We start from the raw sequence: 19,016 nt of genomic DNA on the forward strand, positions 1-19,016 counted from the left end.
AATTTTGACACTCTAAAAATAATAATAATTTTGGGTCACTTTTATTCCCATTACAAGGAATGTAAACATCCCCTTGTAATAGAAAAAAGCATGACAGGTCCTCTTAAATATGAGATCTGGGGTCAAAAAGACCTCACATCTCACATTTACACTAAAATGCAATACATTTTTTTTTTTTATGTCATTTAAAAACGTCGCTTCCACCCTTCAGCGGTATGGAGATGGGTGAGGGCCATCTTCCCCTCACTCGTCTCCATACCCAGCCGGAAAGAGGATGGCTCTGGCAAACGGTGGAGGGCACCAGAGAGCGGCGGGGGGGCACCCTCTCCCGCCGCTGATAAAAGTGATCTTGCCGCGTGTGTCCGCCGCAGAGACCACTTTTATCAGAAAGAGGACCGCCCGCTCTTGAAGAGGATACCGGGGGTTATGGTAGCTTGCTCTTCAAAGTAGCGACGTATAACAACGGCGGGTGGTCCGTAAGAGGTTAAATGACAATTAGTCAGGCAACACTGTACCCATATAAATGGGTTTTTTCCCCACACAAACAGAGCTTTCTTTTGGTGGTATTTAATCACCACTTGGTGATATAAAAATGAAAAAAAAAAAAACACATAAAGACTGAAAATTGTGTTTTAAAAATAAAATGCATTTTTTTCGTTTGAAATTTTTCTTCATAAATTTGGCTAAAAGTTATACTGCTCCATATTCTTGGTAAAAATAACCCAAATCAGTGTATATTTGGTCTTTGTGAAAGTTGGACCCCTTTCACACTGAGGCGGTTTTCAGTGCTAGAAATGGCCTCTAAATATAGTGCCTCCCATTCATTTTAGGGCCGAAACAACGAATCGATTATGAAATTAATCAATTACAATTTTCATAATCGATTAATCGGCCAGTAACATAATGGGGTTAAAAAAAACTAAAATTAGCCCATTAGTACAAAAAAGCAAATCGCTACTGTAAATATTACTTTCACTGTCCCACAGTAAAAGAATGAACCCCTTACAGTAGCGATTATTTGCTCTTTGTACTTATATTTTTTTTTTTTTAACCCCCATTATGTTACTAAACATCTCAGGCCTGGGTCACACCTGTTTTTTGCAGAAACACACTACAGTTCATATACATGTTTTCCTATGGGACACGTTCACATATACGATTTTTTTTTCAGCTGCTGCGTATTTGGAAAGGGCGAGGACTTTTTAACACAAAACGGTGCCATTTTGTTTTTTTTGGTTCAATATACTTAATGGAGAAGCTGTGTTTTGTAATCTGCCCAACAACAAATTGGCCCCAAAAATTTTTTTTAAATGCTATTTTTTTTTTAAAGGCTATTATCCGATTAATCAAAACAATAATCGGGCAACTAATCGATTATTAAAAAATGATAATTGTGGTTGGAACTCCGCTTTAAGTTGTATTTTAGGGCGACTAAATCAGTGTTTCCCAACTCCAGTCCTCAAGGCACACCAACAGGTCATGTTTTCAGGCTTTCCATTATTTTGCACAGGTGATTTGATCAGTTTCACTGCCTCAGGCTGGGTTCACACTACTACACTACTTTCATCCTACTTTGCTCTGCTACATTGGTCCTACATCCATCCTACTTTCATGAACAGGATACTACTTTGGTCCGACTTCAATGATATTCAATGGGCCTGAAGTAGGATCAATGTAGGACCAAAAGTAGTACAGGGAGCATTTTCAAAGTCGGGCCGACTTGTGTAGGACGCTACAAGACGCTCTCATAGGGAAACATTGAACACAGAGCAAAGTAGGATGAAAGTAGTGTAGTAGTGTGAACCCAGCCTTAGGCTCTCCATTGTCCTACATTGGGAGCCTCATGTAGCATGACGTGTGAAAATCAATGTTTCCCTATGAGAGCCGTCTTAACTGGTCCTACACAAGTCGGTCCGACTTTGAAAATGCTCCCTGTACTACATTGATCCTACTTCAACCCATTGAATATCATTGAAGTCGGACCAAAGTAGTATCCTGTTCATGAAAGTAGGATGGATGTAGGACCAATGTAGGATAAATGTAGGATAAATGTAGGACCAATGTAGCAGAGCAAAGTAGGATGAAAGTAGTGTAGTAGTGTGAACCCAGCCTTAGTAATTACCACAGCCATTTCATCTGAGGGAAATCCTGAAAAATGACCTGTTGGTGTGCCTTGAGGACTGGAGTTGGGAAAACACTGGACTAAATTAACACTGCTGGCCACATAGAGAGGCCCAACATGCAGGAAGCACCATCAGGTGTTCTAGGGACATAAATTACACATCTAATTTCTTGACTGCCAATTTCACTTTTAAAAGCTCTGCAGGACCAGGACAGTGGAAATGCCCACAAAATGACCCCATTTTGGAAAGCAAAACATCCCAAGGTATAATCTATGAGGCATAATAATGAGTGTTTTGAACAGGTAATTTTCCCCCCCACGAGTTTTTGGAAAATGTGGAAAGAAAATTAAAACACCTTTTTTACGGCATGGATGAGGATCCGCTGATAGGGTGGCACTGTAGGGCACTCATGGGAAGATAGAAAACCTTTGGGGTGAATTAGAGAGGAGATTGTGAGCCAGGCCTTCTTATCCAAGATCAGTGCCTGACCTCACAATTACACTTCTGGAAGAATGGTCAAACATTCCCATAGACACTCCTAAACCTTGTGGACGGCCTTCCTAGAAGTGTTGAAGCGGTTATAGCTGAAAAGGGCGGGGACAACTCAGTATTGAACCCTACGGACTAAGACTTGAATGCCATTAAAGTTTATGTGTGTGTAAAGGCAGGCGTCCCAATACTTTTGGCAAAATAATGCATGTATAGCAGTTGGCAAGTGGTTACAGGTTACCAACTCTCAGATGCGATGGCTGCATTCGTTGTCTTTCCCTTTAGTTTTTTCACCTGGTGATCCAGTAACTATGTTATTCAAAAGAACAATCTAAGCTCTCTTGCAGGTAGCAGATGGAGGGATGAGAAAAACCATTTACCACTGACTAACAACGATCAGCTTTTATTTATTTATGTAAAACCTTGAACCCCAAGAGGAAAAAATAAATAAAAAATCTGTTGCTGTAACCGCTTGTGAGCTGGAGTTTGGCTTCAATTTGTTATTGTGTCTAAATCTGCTAATACATCCAACACTTCCCTCCTCCCAGACTGACAATGCTGCTGTCCCACCTTGATCCAGAGTGGGGGAGCTCTAATGGGTGTGTTACTGGCCCGATCACCAGTTGAAAAGAGAGGGGGGTGGGGGGGGGGGGGGAGAAGCCAAAGAAACGAAATGCAGCCACCACATCTAAGGTTTGTTAAGTTGCAATTAGGGCTGTCCCGACACCACTTTAAGACCAAATACAAGTACAGATATTTCGGTAGCGATTACTGATACTTGTTTTAAATCTCATGCGACAATGGCACATTTGTCAATATTTTTTTTTTTTTACAATGTTTTCTTTTTTTTTTTAAAGGGGGGGGGGGTGAACAGTGTCAGTGTTTTTTTTTTTATTGTTTTTTTTAAATGTTATTAATTGCAATTTTTTTATCAGCCCTGTTGGGGGGCTTTGGTGAGATATCGGGGGTCTTAACAGACCTCTGACATCTCCCCTTTGAGACAGGGAAAGGGGACTAGGGACACAGATTCCCCAGTCCCTTTCTCAGCAGCCTCCGCTGCACTGAGAGTGAATGGAGAGAAGACAGAGGCTCCTCTCCATTCATAAACTGAAACATTGTAAAACACAGTTTATTCACCGGCTCCTACCTCCGCTTTCCATCCTGACAGATCGAGGGGGACAGCAGCACAGAGGGGGGGGGGGGACTGGAGGAGGATATGGGGACAGTCAGCGGTGATCGTGTGTGGGAGAGTTACAAGCACCGATCACTGCCGATTTCGATAAAGCAGCTGAAAGCCGCGGGGGGGGGGGGGGGGGGAACAGACCGGCTGTCAGGCTTTGAAACCTATACGCACTGATCACCCTGACTGCCCAAGTATCGGAGTATTTACCCCTGAGTACTTGGGCAAATACTAGTATCGGGACAACCCTAGTTGCAATAGATTACATACATTTTTGGTTTTGGCGTTAACCTTTTTTCTCATATATATCGTATTTATCGGCGTATATCGCGCACTTTTTTGCCCTTAAAATCGTGGGTGCGCGATATACGCCGATACTCGCTTCCCGCACTGTGTTTGAATTCGCCGCCGACATATACCGAGCGCAGTACACTCGGCCAGGCTCGGCTCCCCTCGCGGTTATGCGAGAAGAGCCGTGAGGAGCCGAGCGTGCCCGAGTGTACTGTGCTCGGTATATGTCGGTGGCGGCGTTCAAACACAGCGCAGGAAGCGGGGATCGGTTCAGAGACAGCGCGGGAGAAGCGGGGAGGACACCACGAAGGCCGCAGACGGACGCCGGACAAGGCCACCAGGGGGCAAGACACCAAAACTGTAAGTAATAAAAAAAAAAAAATATTCCAGGAATTTCGCATCTAGATGAGGGGTGCTCGCTATACGCCGGTGCACGCTATAGGCAGATAAACACGGTATGTAAAACATTACATTTATTTTAAGGGGAAAAAATTTAATAAAAAGCACACAATGATAGGACCTCCATGTAACTTGGAAAATCATTCTTCAACACATGGGAAAGTACTGGGAATTGTTTACCTCTCTCCATGTGCACCAGAAGACTGAAAGAAATTTGTTTATAAAGGCACGATATATGTAATCTAGTACCAGGTTTACGCGATCGCCAAAAGGAGGGAGGGGTTCCATTGTAATAAAAGTATTTATTTATTTTTTTAATTGGTTTCTTGCCATTTATGACCTATTCACAACAGAGCATTTTAACAACATCAGCCCGGAAGATTTTCTCCCTAATGACTAAACCATTTTTTTTTTGTGGTACGGCACTGCGTCGCTTAACTACTTGCCGACCAGCCGCCGTCATTCTACGGCGGCAGGTCGGCTCTCCTGGGCGAGAGCACGTAGTATAACGTCAGCTCTTCGAGCGGCCACTAGGGGCGGGTGCGCGCCGCCGGAGGCGCGCGCGCCCCCGACTCCCGTGCCCGGCGGGCTTGATCGCCGCCGGGCACACGCGATCGCTCGTTACAGAGCGGGGACCGGGAGCTGTGTGTGTAAACACACAGCTCCCGGTCCTGTCAGCAGGGGAAATGCTGATCTTCTGTTCATACAATGTATGAACCGAGGATCAGTGTTTCCCCTAGTGAGGCCACCCCCCCTACAGTAAGAACACACCCAGGGACATACTTAACCCCTTCCCCGCCCCCTAGTGTTAACCCCTTCCCTGCCAGTGGCATTTTTATAGTAATCCAATGCATTTTTATAGCACTGATCGCTATAAAAAATGCCACTGGTCCCAAAAATGTGTCAAAAGTGTCCGAAGTGTCCGCCATAATGTCGCAGTACCGAAAAAAAAAAAAAAAAAAAAAAAAAAAAAAAAACGCTGATCGCCGCCATTACTAGTAAAAAAAATATATTAATTAAAATGACATAAAAATACCCCCTATTTTGTAAAAGCTATAACTTCTGCGCAAACCAAACGCTTATTGCGATTTTTTTTTACGAAAAATACGTAGAAGAATACGTCTCGGCCTAAACTGAGGAAAAAAAAAAAATGTTATATATTTTTGGGGGATATTTATTACAGCAAAAAGTAAAAAATATTCATTTTTTCAAAATTGTCGCTCTATTTTTGTTTATAGCGCAAAAAATAAAAACCGCAGAGGTGATCAAATACCACCAAAAGAAAGCTCTATTTGTGGGAAAAAAAAGGACGCCAATTTTGTTTGGGAGCCACGTCGCACGACCGCGCAATTGTCAGTTAAAGCGACGCAGTCCCAAATCGCAAAAAGTGCTCTGGTCTTTGACCAGCAATATGGTCCGGGGGTTAAGTGGTTAAACTGACAATTGCTTGTTTGTGCGACGATGTACCCAAACAAAATGTATGTGCTATTTTTTCCCCACAACTATAGCTTTCTTATAAACAAGAAAAAATGTGATACTGCGCTAAACTAACTAAAAAACAAATCTGAATATATGAGCTGCAACAAAAATTGTGATATACACACAATAAAATCAAATACAAAACAGATAAGTTGCGCTACGCTATAGCTTTCTTTTGGTGGTTTGATCACCTCTGTGGTTTTTATTTATTAATCACTTAAGGACTGGACCAATATGCTGCTAAATGACCCAAGGGGTTTTTACAATTCGGCACTGCGTTGCTTTAACAGACAATTGCGCGGTCGTGCGGTGTGGCTCCCAAACAAAATTGGCGTCCTTTTTCCCCCACAAATAGAGCTTTCTTTTGGTGGTATTTGATCACCTCTGCAGTTTCATTTTTTGCGCAATAAACAAAAATAGAGCAACAATTTTGAAAAAAATTCAATATTTTTTACTTTTTGCTATAATAAATATCCCTCAAAAACATATATACATTTTTTTTCCCCTCAGTTTAGGCCGCTACGTATTCTTCTACATATTTTTGGTAAAAACAAAAAAAAAACAAAAAAAAAAAAATCGCAATAAGCGTTTATTGATTGGTTTGTGCAAAATGTATAGCGTTTACAAAATAGGGGATAGTTTTATTGCATTTTTATTAATTTTTTACTACTAATGGCGGCGATCAGCGATTTTTTTTCGTGACTGCGACATTATGGCGGACACTTCGGACAATTTTGACACATTTTTGGGACCATTGTCATTTTCACAGCAGAAAAATGCATTTAAATTGCATTCTTTATTGTGAAAATGACAGTTGCAGTTTGGGAGTTAACCACAGGGGGCGCTGTAGGAGTTAGGGTTCACCTAGTGTGTGTTTACAATTGTAGGGGGGTGTGGCTGTAGGACTGACGTCATCGATCGAGTCTCCCTATAAAAGGGATCACTCGATCATGCGCCTCTCCACAGTGAAGCACGGGGAAGCCGTGTTTACATACGGCTCTCCCCGTTCTTCAGCTCCGGGGAGCGATCGCGACGGAGCGGCTATAAACGAATAGCCGCGCCGTCGTCCCGGATCGCTCCCCGCGGGAATCCGACCGCCGCATGTACCGGGGGGGGGGCGATCGGACCCCCGACCCGCGGAAAGGCATGTACGCCCATATGCCTGTACGTGCCATTCTGTGGACGTACATGCGGCGGTCGGCAACCGGTTAATTGGTTTCTTGCCATTTATGACCTATTCACAACAGAGCATTTTAACCACATCAGCCCGGAAGATTTTCTCCCCAATGACTAAACCATTTTTTTTTTGTGGTACGGCACTGCGTCGCTTAAACTGACAATTGCTCGTTTGTGCGACGATGTACCCAAACCAAATGTATGTGCTTTTTTCCCCCCCACAAATAGAGCTTTCTTATGGTGGTTTGATCACCTCCGTGATTTTTATTTATTAAACAAAAAAAAAAAAAAAAAAAATGTATATATATATATATATTTTTTTTTTTCTTTACCAAAAATATGTAGAAGAATAAACATTGGCCTAAACTGATGAGGTTTTACTGATGGGGGGGGGATAGTTATAGAAAAAAATATATATATATATATATATATATATAACTATCCCCCCCCCATCAGTAAAACCTCATCAGTTTAGGCCAATGTTTATTCTTCTACATATTTTTGGTAAAGAAAAAAATATATATATTAAAAACCGCAATAAGCATATATTGATTGGTTTGCGCAAAAAAGTTAAAGCGTCTACAAAATAGGGGATAGATTTAGGGTATTTTATTATTATTTATTTAATTTTTAATAGCAGTGGTGGTGATCAGCGATTTTTAGCGGGATTGCGGGCGACAGATCGGACACTTTTTTGGGACCACAGACATTTGTACATCCATCAGTGCTATAAAAAAAATAACAAAATGTGGAAAAAGTGAAGCGCTGTGAATACTTTCCAGATGCACTGCACGTGTTAGCAGTAAAGAAAAATGTATATCTGCAAATTAAATGCGTGAAAACTCTTAATAAATGAATTTTAACAGTTTACCTATAAAAATGACAATACAATCACAACAAGGGTATCACAATTTTATTTGTATAGTACCTTGATCAGATATTTCTCCCATCTGTCAAAAGTGACGGATTTCCCGATCTTCCGCATCAATTTCAGATGAAGTTCCACCAGGACTCTGGACACTGAAAATAGAAAAAGCAAATAATGATTCCTCTGGACATGGAAAAGTCTGACCCAACTCCATACAAAACACAGGCCAACAATCTGGCCACCAGGCCAAGAGCCTCCCCTTCAGTTCTACAGGCTCCCCTATTGTACAGAAATGGATTCCTCCGATTTCACTGCACACTGTGAGCTGCTCACATACCGAAGCTGTGGCAAGTCAGAGAGCCTGGCTGAAGGATGTCCACCGTCATGTAGCTCTCCCCTCCCCAGCCTGACTGCTTCAACCCTGCCCCTTTCATTTACTGGATTTTAGATCTTTCAATTCTTGATGGGCACAGGTCAGGCGGCACCGGTGGGCACAGGTAAAGTTGTTAATATTTATTTTTGTAACTTAATTCTGCATAAATTACACATTTATTAGGGGTGGGGCATGGTAGTGGTTGGGTGGGGCAACTGGTGGCAAGTAACCCTTAATCCAGGGTTTGACAAATTTGCTTGGAATCTGGGAGCCAGCTAAAAAAGTTAGGAGCCAGAAAACGCACCCCGTCCCGACGAGCTTGCGCGCAGAAGCGAACACATAGGTGAGTAGCGCCCGCATATGTAAACTGTGGTCAAACCACACACGTGAGGTATCGCCGCGATTGGTAGAGCGAGAGCAATAATTCTAGCCCTAGACCTCCTCTGTAACTCAAAACATGCAACCTGTAGATTTTTTTAAACGTCGCCTATGAAGATTTTAAAAGGGTAAAAGTTTGTCGGCATTCCACGAGCGGACGCAATTTTGAAGCGTGACATGTTGGGTATCATTTTACTCGGCGTAACATTATCTTTCATAATATTAAAAAAAATGGGGATAACTTTACTGGGGTTCCAATTAGAGGGAAGGAGATGGCAGTGAAAAATTACATTAGAATTGCTGTTTAACTTGTAATACCAACGGCTCACCACCAAATGGCGCCAGCTCACAAAAAAAAATGGCGACCTGGCGCCCGGGATTTGTCGAGCCCTGCCTTAAGGCCTGGCCTTAAAATGCTGAGACTTGTTGTTACAATAGTTTATATTGATCCAGCTTGGACCATTGTAACCATGTGTATACCAGATCAATACATAAATCTTCCAAAATTCATTAAAAAAAAAAAAAAAAAAAACACACAATGTGCATCTAACCAAGGTTAAAGTGCATGAGTATATACACAACATAAAATTATAGACCATTAATTAATCCATAAATAATGTAAAAGTTCCACCAATTCATAAAAAGGCTTCCACCATTAACCACTTGCCCTCTGGAAGATTTGCCCCTCTTCATGACCAGGCCATGTTTTGCGAACCGGCACTGCATTACTTTACCTGACAATTGCGCGGTCGTGCGACACTGTAACCAAATAAAATATATGTCCTCCCCCCCACCCACAAATAGAGCTTTATTTTGGTGGTACTGTATTTGATCACCCCTGCGATTTTTTGCGCTATATAACAAAATGACCGACAATATTATGAAAAAAAAAAACAAAAAACAAAACATTATACCTTCTGCTAGAAAACATGTCCAATAAAAACAAAAATCTAAATATTTTCATTTAGGCCAATAAGTTTTCTTGCTACATATTTTGGTAATAAAAAATCCCAATAAGCATATATTGATTTGTTTACTTTGTGCAAAAGTTATAGCGTCTACAGACTATGGGATAGATTTATGGATTTTTTTTATTGATTTTTTTACTAGTAATGGCGGCAACCAGTGACTTATAGGGGGACAGCGACATTGCAGTGGACAAATCAGACACCTTTTGGGGACCAGTGCCACCAATACAATGATCAGTGCTAAAAATATGTGCTAAAGATGATGCACAAAAAAAAACCACAAACAGTTTGCTGAAGACAAGTAGACTAAGAATATGGATTACTGGAACCATGTCCTGTGGTCTGATGAGACCAAGATAAACTTATTTGGTGTCAGATGGTGTCAGGCGTGTGTGGCGGTAACCAGGTGAGGAGAACAAAGTCAAGTGTGTCTTGTCTACAGTCAAGCATGGTGGTGGGAGTGTCATGGTCTGGGGCTGCATGAGTGCTGCCAGCACTGGAGAGCTACAGATCATTGAGGGAGCCATGAATGCCAACATGTACTGTGACATACTGAAGCAGAGCATGATCCCCTCCCTTCAGAGACTGGGCCGCAGGGCAGTATTCCAACATGATAATGACCCCAAACACACCTCCAAGATGACCACTGCCTTGCTAAAGAAGCTGAGGGTAAAGGTGATGGACTGGCCAAGCATGTCTCCAGACCTAAACCCTATTGAGTATCTGTGGGACATCCTCAAATAGGAGGTGGAGGAGTGCAAGGTCTCTAATATCCGCCAGCTCTGTGATGTCATCATGAAGGAGGGGAAGAGACTCCAGTGGTAACCTATGAAGCTCTGGTGAACTCCATGCCCAAGAGGGTTAAAGCAGTGCTGGAAAATAAAGGTGTCCACACAAAATATTGGCACTTTGGGCCCAATTTGGACATTTTCACTCAGGGGTGTACTCACTTTTGTTGCCTGTGGATTTAGACATTAATGGCTGTGTGTTGAGTTATTTTGAGGGGACAGCAAATTTACACTGTTATACAAGCTGTACACTCACTACACAACATTGTAGCAAAGTGTCAATTCTTCAGTGTTGTCACATGAAAAGATAGAATAAAATATTTACAAAAATGTGAGGGGTGTACTCACTTTTGTGAGATACTGTATATATAGTATATGAACAGCAATCAGATAAAAAAAAAAAAAATAATAATCTATGTGTATCCAACCAAGGTTAAAGTGTATGAGTATATATTCAACAGTTATAGAAAGTTAATTGATCCATAAATAATGTAAAAGTTTCACCATTTTGTAAGAGGCTTTCACCATTATCTGTTTAAGTAGAGAAAAGTGCAGGGACACCCAGTGTGCGCAACCCGACATCACTCCGCACTCACCAGCATATATGGCAGAACACCACCAACCAGGATATATGGCACACAAACACCATCCGCCCGCACTTGCCAGGATACATGGCACACCATCCGCCCGCACTCGCCAGGATACATGGCACACCATCCGCCCGCACTCGCCAGGATACATGGCACACCATCAGCCCGCACTCGCCAGGATACATGGCACACCATCAGCCCGCACTCGCCAGGATACATGGCCCACCATCACCCTGCACTCGCCAGGATACATGGCCCACCATCACCCTGCACTCGCCAGGATACATGGCCCACCATCACCCTGCACTCGCCAGGATACATGGCCCACCATCAGCCCGCACTCGCCAGGATACATGGCCCACCATCGCCAGGATACATGGCACACCATCAGCCCGCACTCGCCAGGATACATGGCACACCATCAGCCCGCACTCGCCAGGATACATGGCACACCAACACCCTGCACTCACCAGGATACATGGCACACCATCAGCCCGCACTCGCCAGGATACATGGCCCGCACTCGCCAGGATACATGGCACACCATCAGCCCGCACTGGCCAGGATACATGGCACACCATCACCCTGCACTCGCCAGGATACATGGCACACCAACACCCTGCACTCGCCAGGATACATGGCACACCAACACCCTGCACTCACCAGGATACATGGCACACCATCAGCCCGCACTCGCCAGGATACATGGCCCGCACTCGCCAGGATACATGGCCCACCATCGCCAGGATACATGGCACACCATCAGCCCGCACTCGCCAGGATACATGGCACACCATCAGCCCGCACTCGCCAGGATACATGGCACACCATCAGCCCGCACTCGCCAGGATACATGGCCCGCACTCGCCAGGATACATGGCCCGCACTCGCCAGGATACATGGCCCGCACTCGCCAGGATACATGGCCCACCATCGCCAGGATACATGGCACACCATCAGCCCGCACTCGCCAGGATACATGGCACACCAACACCCTGCACTCGCCAGGATACATGGCACACCATCAGCCCGCACTCGCCAGGATACATGGAACACCATCAGCCCGCACTCGCCAGGATACATGGCACACCATCAGCCCGCACTCGCCAGGATACATGGCACACCATCAGCCCGCACTCACCAGGATAAATGGCACACCAACACCCTGCATTTACCAGGATACATGGCGGCTTGGCGCGTAGCAGCAAATCAGTAGGTGGCTTCCATCAGTCAGCTCAGTGCGGCGCAGTGAAACCCTGGGGAAACCTCATCCGGCAGAGAACGGATAGGGACGACCACCGATTAATTCCACATTTAGAGAAGCCGTGGGACTTAACCTCGTCGACCAGCTGCGGTGATCAGATTCTGACTTGGATGGTGGCGCCTCATGTAGTGGTCGTTGTCTTAAAGGGACAAATAGCTGGTTTAAGAAGTGGAATCCATCTGGGTAATTTATTAAAGGACATTTGCTGATACACTCCTGGCTAGTGTGGAGTGTTGGTGTCGAGTTGTGCACGCTTTAGGAATTTTTACATTTATGGATTATTATTTTTTTTTATAATTTATGTTGTATACACTTTAACCTTAGTTGGATACACTTTTTTTTTGTTTTTTTTATTAACCATCAATACATGTATTTACCGGATCATGCTTTTGACACATTTTGGAAGATGTGGTTTTGCACAACGTTTAGGCACCGCATTTTACATCTACTTACCTGGGGGGTTTTCTGCATACTGACCTCATTTGCTAGCGGCCATCTTATATGAGCGCTGACATATTTAGTCAGCTGCGGAAGATTTTACTCCCTTCATGACCAGGCCATTTTTGCTAATTCAGCACTACTTTAACGGACAATTGTGCGGTCATGCAACACTGTACACAAATGAAATTTAAATATATTTTTTTTCACACAAATACAAGATTTTTCTTGGTGGTCTTTGATCACCACTGGCCTAAAATTGAACTTTTTGGCCTAAAAGCAAAATTCTATGTGTGGTGGAAAACCAACACTGCCATCACCCTGAACACACCAGCCCCACCGTGAAACACGGTGGTGGCAGCATCATGTTGTGGGGATGATTTTCTTCAGCAGGGACAGGGAAGCTGGTCAGAGTTGATAGGAAGATGAATGGAGCCAAATACAGTACAATCTTAGAAGAAAACCTGTTAGAGTCTGCAAAAGACTTGAGACTTAGGCCTCGTACACACGACCGGACATGTCTGCTGAAACTGGTCCGACGACCATTGTCAGCGGACAGATCCGATCGTGTGTACAGGCTAGCGGACAGATTTTCAGCGGACAAATGTTTCTTAGCATGCTAAGAAACATGTCCGCTGGGAAGCTGTCCGGCGGACATGTCCGCTGGTTAGTACGTCTAACCAGCGGACAGAAATCCTGCGCATGCATCGAATTGATTTGACGCATGCGTGGAAGCATTGAACTTGTGCGATAGAGAACGTTGGTGTCGTCTACGTCACCGCGTTCTCTGTCCGCGCGGATTTCGGTTTGATGGTGTGTACAGCCATCAGACCGAAATCTCCCAGCGGACATGTCCGATGAAAACGGTCCGGCAGACCGTTTTCATCGGACTGTCCGCTCGTCTGTACAGGGCCTAAGGATGAGCTCCAGCTTGTTCGCAAACCCCATGTGCAGAGCCCGCCAGGAAGTCGGCACTGCGCTAATCACAGGCAGGGAGTCACTGTCCTAATGCACAGAACGGGAAATGTCTCACTGCCTGTGATTAGCGCAGTGCCGACTTCCTGGCGGGCTCTGCACGTGGGGTTTGCGAACACGCCGGAGCTCATCCTTACTTGAGACTGGAGCGGAGGTTCACCTTCCAGGAGGACAAAGACCTAAATCCCATTGAGAATCTGTGGCAAGAGACTTGAAAAAATTGCTGATCACAGACACTCTCCATCCAATCTGACAGAGCTTGAGATATTTTACAAAGAAGAATGGGCAGAAATGTCCCACTCTAGATGTGCAAAGCTGGTAGAGACATCCCCAAAAAGACTTGCAGCTGTAATTGCAGAGAAAGGAGGTTCTACAAAGTATGGACTCCGGGGGGCGCCATACAAATGTACGCCCCACACTTTTCACATATTTATTTGTGTGTAAAAAAAAAAAAAAAAAAATTGAACCATTTATCATTTTTCTTCCACTTCACAATTATGTGTCACTTTGTGTTGGTCCATCACATAAAAAGCATTTAAGGTTGTAACATGACAAAATGTGGAACATTTCTAGGGGTACGAATACTTTTTCCATACACTGTACAACAATGGAAGAAAAAACTAAAATGACTTTTTTTAGGACTGCAGTTTACCACAATGCAGCAGGATGCCCATTCACATTGAACGTCACCACGCTGCACCACAGGGAGGAGCATTTAACAAAATGTAAGTTTCCTGGCTCTTATTCCAATACTTACGTTCTTTACCTGAACAAGCATATAAATAAGGCCCCGTGCACACGGGACTCCGGTGCAAACTCCGCTGAACACACGTTAAAGGCTAAAAATCTGCGTTTATAAACATCCGTTTTGCCGCGATTTTTGCAGCGTTTTACCGGGTTTGCGTTTATAAACGTTTAGTTAAGAAACATAAGACCCTCCCTAAGCTCAAAAAACAGTATTATTTAACTATTTCAGCCATTTTGTGAGATCAGAGTGAGTAGCAGCTGAGAGAGCAGCAGTGTACTTGTATTTAGCGTGTCACTTGTCACAAGTTGTGGATTGTCACCTGGCCACGTCACCCGCCACAAGTTGTGGATTGTCCACTGGCCACGTCACCCGCCACAAGTTGTGGATTGTCCACTGGCCACGTCACCCGCCACAAGTTGTGGATTGTCCACCTGCCACAAGTTGTAAATTGTCCACTGGCCACAAGTTGCGGATTGTCCACTGGCCACGTCACCTGGCCACAAGTTGCGGATTGTCCACTGGCCACAAGTTGTGGATTGTTCACTGGCCACATCACCTGCCACAAGTTGTGGATTGTCCACGTCACCTGCCACAAGTTGCGGATTGTCCACTGGCCACAAGTTGCGGATTGTCCACTGGCCACAAGTTGCGGATTGTCCACTGGCCACAAGTTGCGGATTGTCCACTGGCCACAAGTTGCGGATTGTCCACTGGCCACAAGTTGCGGATTGTCCACTGGCCACAAGTTGCGGATTGTCCACTGGCCACAAGTTGCGGATTGTCCACTGGCCACAAGTTGCGGATTGTCCACTGGCCACAAGTTGCGGATTGTCCACTGGCCACGTCACCTGCCACGTAACCTGGACACATCACCTGCCACAAGTTGTGGATTGTCCACTGGCCACAAGTTGCGGATTGTCCACTGGCCACGTCACCTGCCACAAGTTGTGGATTGTTCACTGTCCACGTCACCTGGCCACATCACCTGCCACAAGTTGTGGATTGTCCACTGGCCACGTCACCTGCCACAAGTTGTGGATTGTCCACTGGCCACAAGTTGCAGATTGTCCACTGGCCACAAGTTGCAGATTGTCCACTGGCCACGTCACCTGCCACAAGTTGTGGATTGTTCACTGTCCACGTAACCTGGACACATCACCTGCCACAATTGTGGATTGTCCACTGGCCAAGTCACATGCCACAAGTTGTGGATTGTCCACAATGCAATGCAAGCAATTAGTTTTTTTTTATGGTTTTTCATCATTTGCCATCATTTTTGAGATTTCTAATGTAAAAAAATAGGTCTCCTTTAAAAACGATTATAAACTAAATCACGGCAAAACGCCGGTACCGCGTTTAGCTGCGTTTCTCTAAATGGCTGAGGGGGAAGAGGACTGATGACGTCACACTTCTCATAGTCAAATCCCGTGACAAGGGAGCCAGGCCAAGCCACGTTGTCTGTGTCTGGTGAAACAGGAAGCCAGGCTCAGGAGTAAGCCCACGAGTGTGACCCCATAGCAAGTGGCTTGCTATGGGGGCACACTCACAAGAAGAGGAACACGGAGCACCATGGGAGGAACCCAAGAAGAGGAGGTTTGTATATAAAATTATTTTTATTTATTTTAAATTTATACTTTACAAATCACTTTATTGTATTCTAAGTTTGTCCCTTTAAATGTACTTTGAAATTCTTACAAATAGCTTGCAGTCCCATCTTTAAAGCTGACTGCCAGGTATGGGAATTGAATTGCGTCAAACATTCCCATAGACACACTCCTAAACCTTGTGGACAGCCTTCCCAGAAGAGTTGAAGCTGTTATAGCTGCAAAGGGTGGGGCCAACTCAATATTGAACCCTACAGACTAAGACTGGGATAACATTAAATTCATGTGTGTGTAAAGACCGGCGTCCCAATACTTTTGGTAATCTAGTGTATAGTCATCACGACAGACTGACTGTGGAAAATGTTGCATTTCATTTGGAAATCAAGGTCCCAGAGTGTGGAGGAGGAGTGGAGAGGCACAGAATCCAAGTTGCATGAAGTCCAGGGTGAAGTTTCCACAGTCAGTGATGATTTGAGGAGACGTGTCATCTCCTGGTGTTGGTCCTCTGTGTTTTATCAAGTCCAAAGTCAGCGCAGCCGTCTACCAGGAGATTCTAAAGCATTTCATGCCAACCTCTGCTGACCAGCTTTATGGAGATGTGATTTCATTCTCCAGCAGGACTTGGCACCGGCCCACAATGCCAAAAGTACCAATACCTAGTTTAATGATCATTGTATCACTGTGCTCGATTGACCAGCAAACTCGCCTGACCTAAACCCCATAGAGAATCTGTGGTGTAGTGTCAAGAGAAAGATGAGACACACCAGACCCAACAATGCAGAAGAGATGAAGGCCGCCATCAAAGCAACTTACTGTGGTCGAGGCTCCTTTTGCATGAATTACGGCATCAATGCGGAGTGGCATGAAGGCGCATAACACCTCAGCAGTGCCACAGGATGATCGCCTTTCATGCCACGCCGCATTGATGCAATAATTCATACAAAAGGAGCCCCGACCAAGTATTGAGTGCATACTATACTGTACATGGACATACTTTTTAGTATGCCAACACAGGGCTCGACAAAATCCGGGCGCCTGGTCGCAATTGCGACCTGGCACCCAAGGAAGCTTAGGCCTGCAGAAGGTCGCAAAGCTGCGGCCTCAATTACCTGCCGGCACGTTCGCAGCGGGCCCGCGCCCGCCGTTAATTGAGGCAGTGGCTTTGCGGCCATCACAGAAGGAAGCTTAGGCCTGCAGAAGGCGGCAAAGCCGTGGCCTCAACTACCTGCCGGCGAGATCGGACGCCATCTTGTGGTGGCCGTTGGCATTACAAGTAGGGTTGTCCCGATACCGATACTAGTATCGGTATCGATACTGAGCATTTGTGCGAGTACTTGTACTCGCGCAAATGCTCCCGATGCTTCCCCCGATACTTCCTCCCCCCCCCCCCGCCGAGAGGGGGCGGAGCAGAGCAGTCCTCGGGTATGGAGGAGAGGAGACCCGCTGCCGCCTAGTCCCCGAAGTGAAAGCCAAGCCCCCCCCGCCGCTGCCGACATCTAGTTGATCAGCGCGGGGAACATAACAGCTTTCATTTGAATAGCTAGCGCGGGGAACATAACAGCTTTAATTTGAATAGCTGTGTGTTCCCCGCGCGCCTCGTCGTGTATAGCCCCTCCCCCTTGTCCGGGCACGTTGATAGACATATCACCCGTCCCAGGATTGGACGGGTGATATGTCTATCAATGTGCCCGAGCAAGAGGGAGGGGCTATACACAACGAGGCGCGCGGGGAACACACAGCTATTCAAATGAAAGCCGTTATGTTCCCCGCGCTGATCAACTAGATGTCGGCAGCGGCGGGGGGGGGGGCTTGGCTTTCACTTTAGTTTGACTTTGCACATTTAACCCCGCGATATACAGAGGGACACTGACAGCCAGAGGAGTGATGTCACCGGGGTTAGCTCCCTCCCCCCCATCCCCGTACACACCGCGCCGTCCCACGGCTTAACCCCTCACCTCCCGGCCCCGATCATCACTTCTCTTCTCACGGATGGCTCCGGGACTTGTAGTACGGGGATCTCCCCTCCCCCACTGGGTCCAGACAGAAAGTTACAGTGTGTGTAATCCCCCAAAAGTCCACTGCACAGCATCGGTCCCTGGATGGGGGGCGCTGTTCCCAGTCAGAGCTCGTCCTCTGATAGGATGACAACACTCACCATCTATATAGAGGAGCAGGAAATGTGTTATCACTACAGACCCCCCCCCCCCCCGGCCCCCATGTATAATATAAGGAGGAGGGGAGGTGTGTGTGGTGTAGAGATGGCAGGGGGAAGTCATTACCCAGAGGAGAGGATCAACACTCAGAAATCAACAGGTCCTCTTCTCAGACACATAGAAAGAGAGAGAGAGAGAGAAAGCAATGTGTACTTCTATGGCTGATCACACTGAGCCCCCACTAGTGTAGTCCATTCCATCCACACTGAGCCCCCACTAGTGTAGTCCATTCCATCCACACTGAGCCCCCACTAGGCTGCATTTAGGCTGCATTTGGGGACATGGCTGCATTTGAGGACATGGCTGCATTTGGGGATACAGGGCTGCATTTAAAAAAAAAAGTATCGGTAATCGGTATCGGCGAGTACATGAAAAAAAGTATCGGTACTTGTACTCGGTCCTAAAAAAGTGGTATCGGGACAACCCTAAATTACAAGTAGTTACATTACAAGTGGCAAAACAGCAGTTCTAATGTGTTTTTCACTGCCATCTCCTTCCATCTAATTAGAGCCCCCAAACATTATATATATATTTTTTTATTCTAACACCCTAGAGAATAAAACGGCGGTTGTTGCAATACTTTATGTCACACCGTATTTGCGCAGCGGTTTTACAAGCGCACTTTTTTGAGGAAAAAAATACACTTTTTTAAATTAAAAAAATAAGACAACA

General features: G+C 45.3%; 1 protein-coding gene across 1 annotated transcript in view; it reads right to left on the reverse strand.

Annotated features, from left to right (window-relative positions):
- The window catches only part of RSF1 (remodeling and spacing factor 1), an 88,518-nt gene that overhangs the window by 64,000 nt on the left and 5,502 nt on the right, over positions 1 to 19,016 (reverse strand). Inside the window, exon 2 of the mRNA XM_040339951.1 lies at positions 8,066 to 8,157. Within this exon, the coding sequence (XP_040195885.1) occupies positions 8,066 to 8,157 (92 nt within the window). The remainder of the gene's footprint in view (positions 1 to 8,065; positions 8,158 to 19,016) is intronic.

This window comes from Rana temporaria, chromosome 2 (assembly GCF_905171775.1).
Source record: "Rana temporaria chromosome 2, aRanTem1.1, whole genome shotgun sequence".
Lineage (NCBI taxonomy): Eukaryota > Metazoa > Chordata > Amphibia > Anura > Ranidae > Rana > Rana temporaria.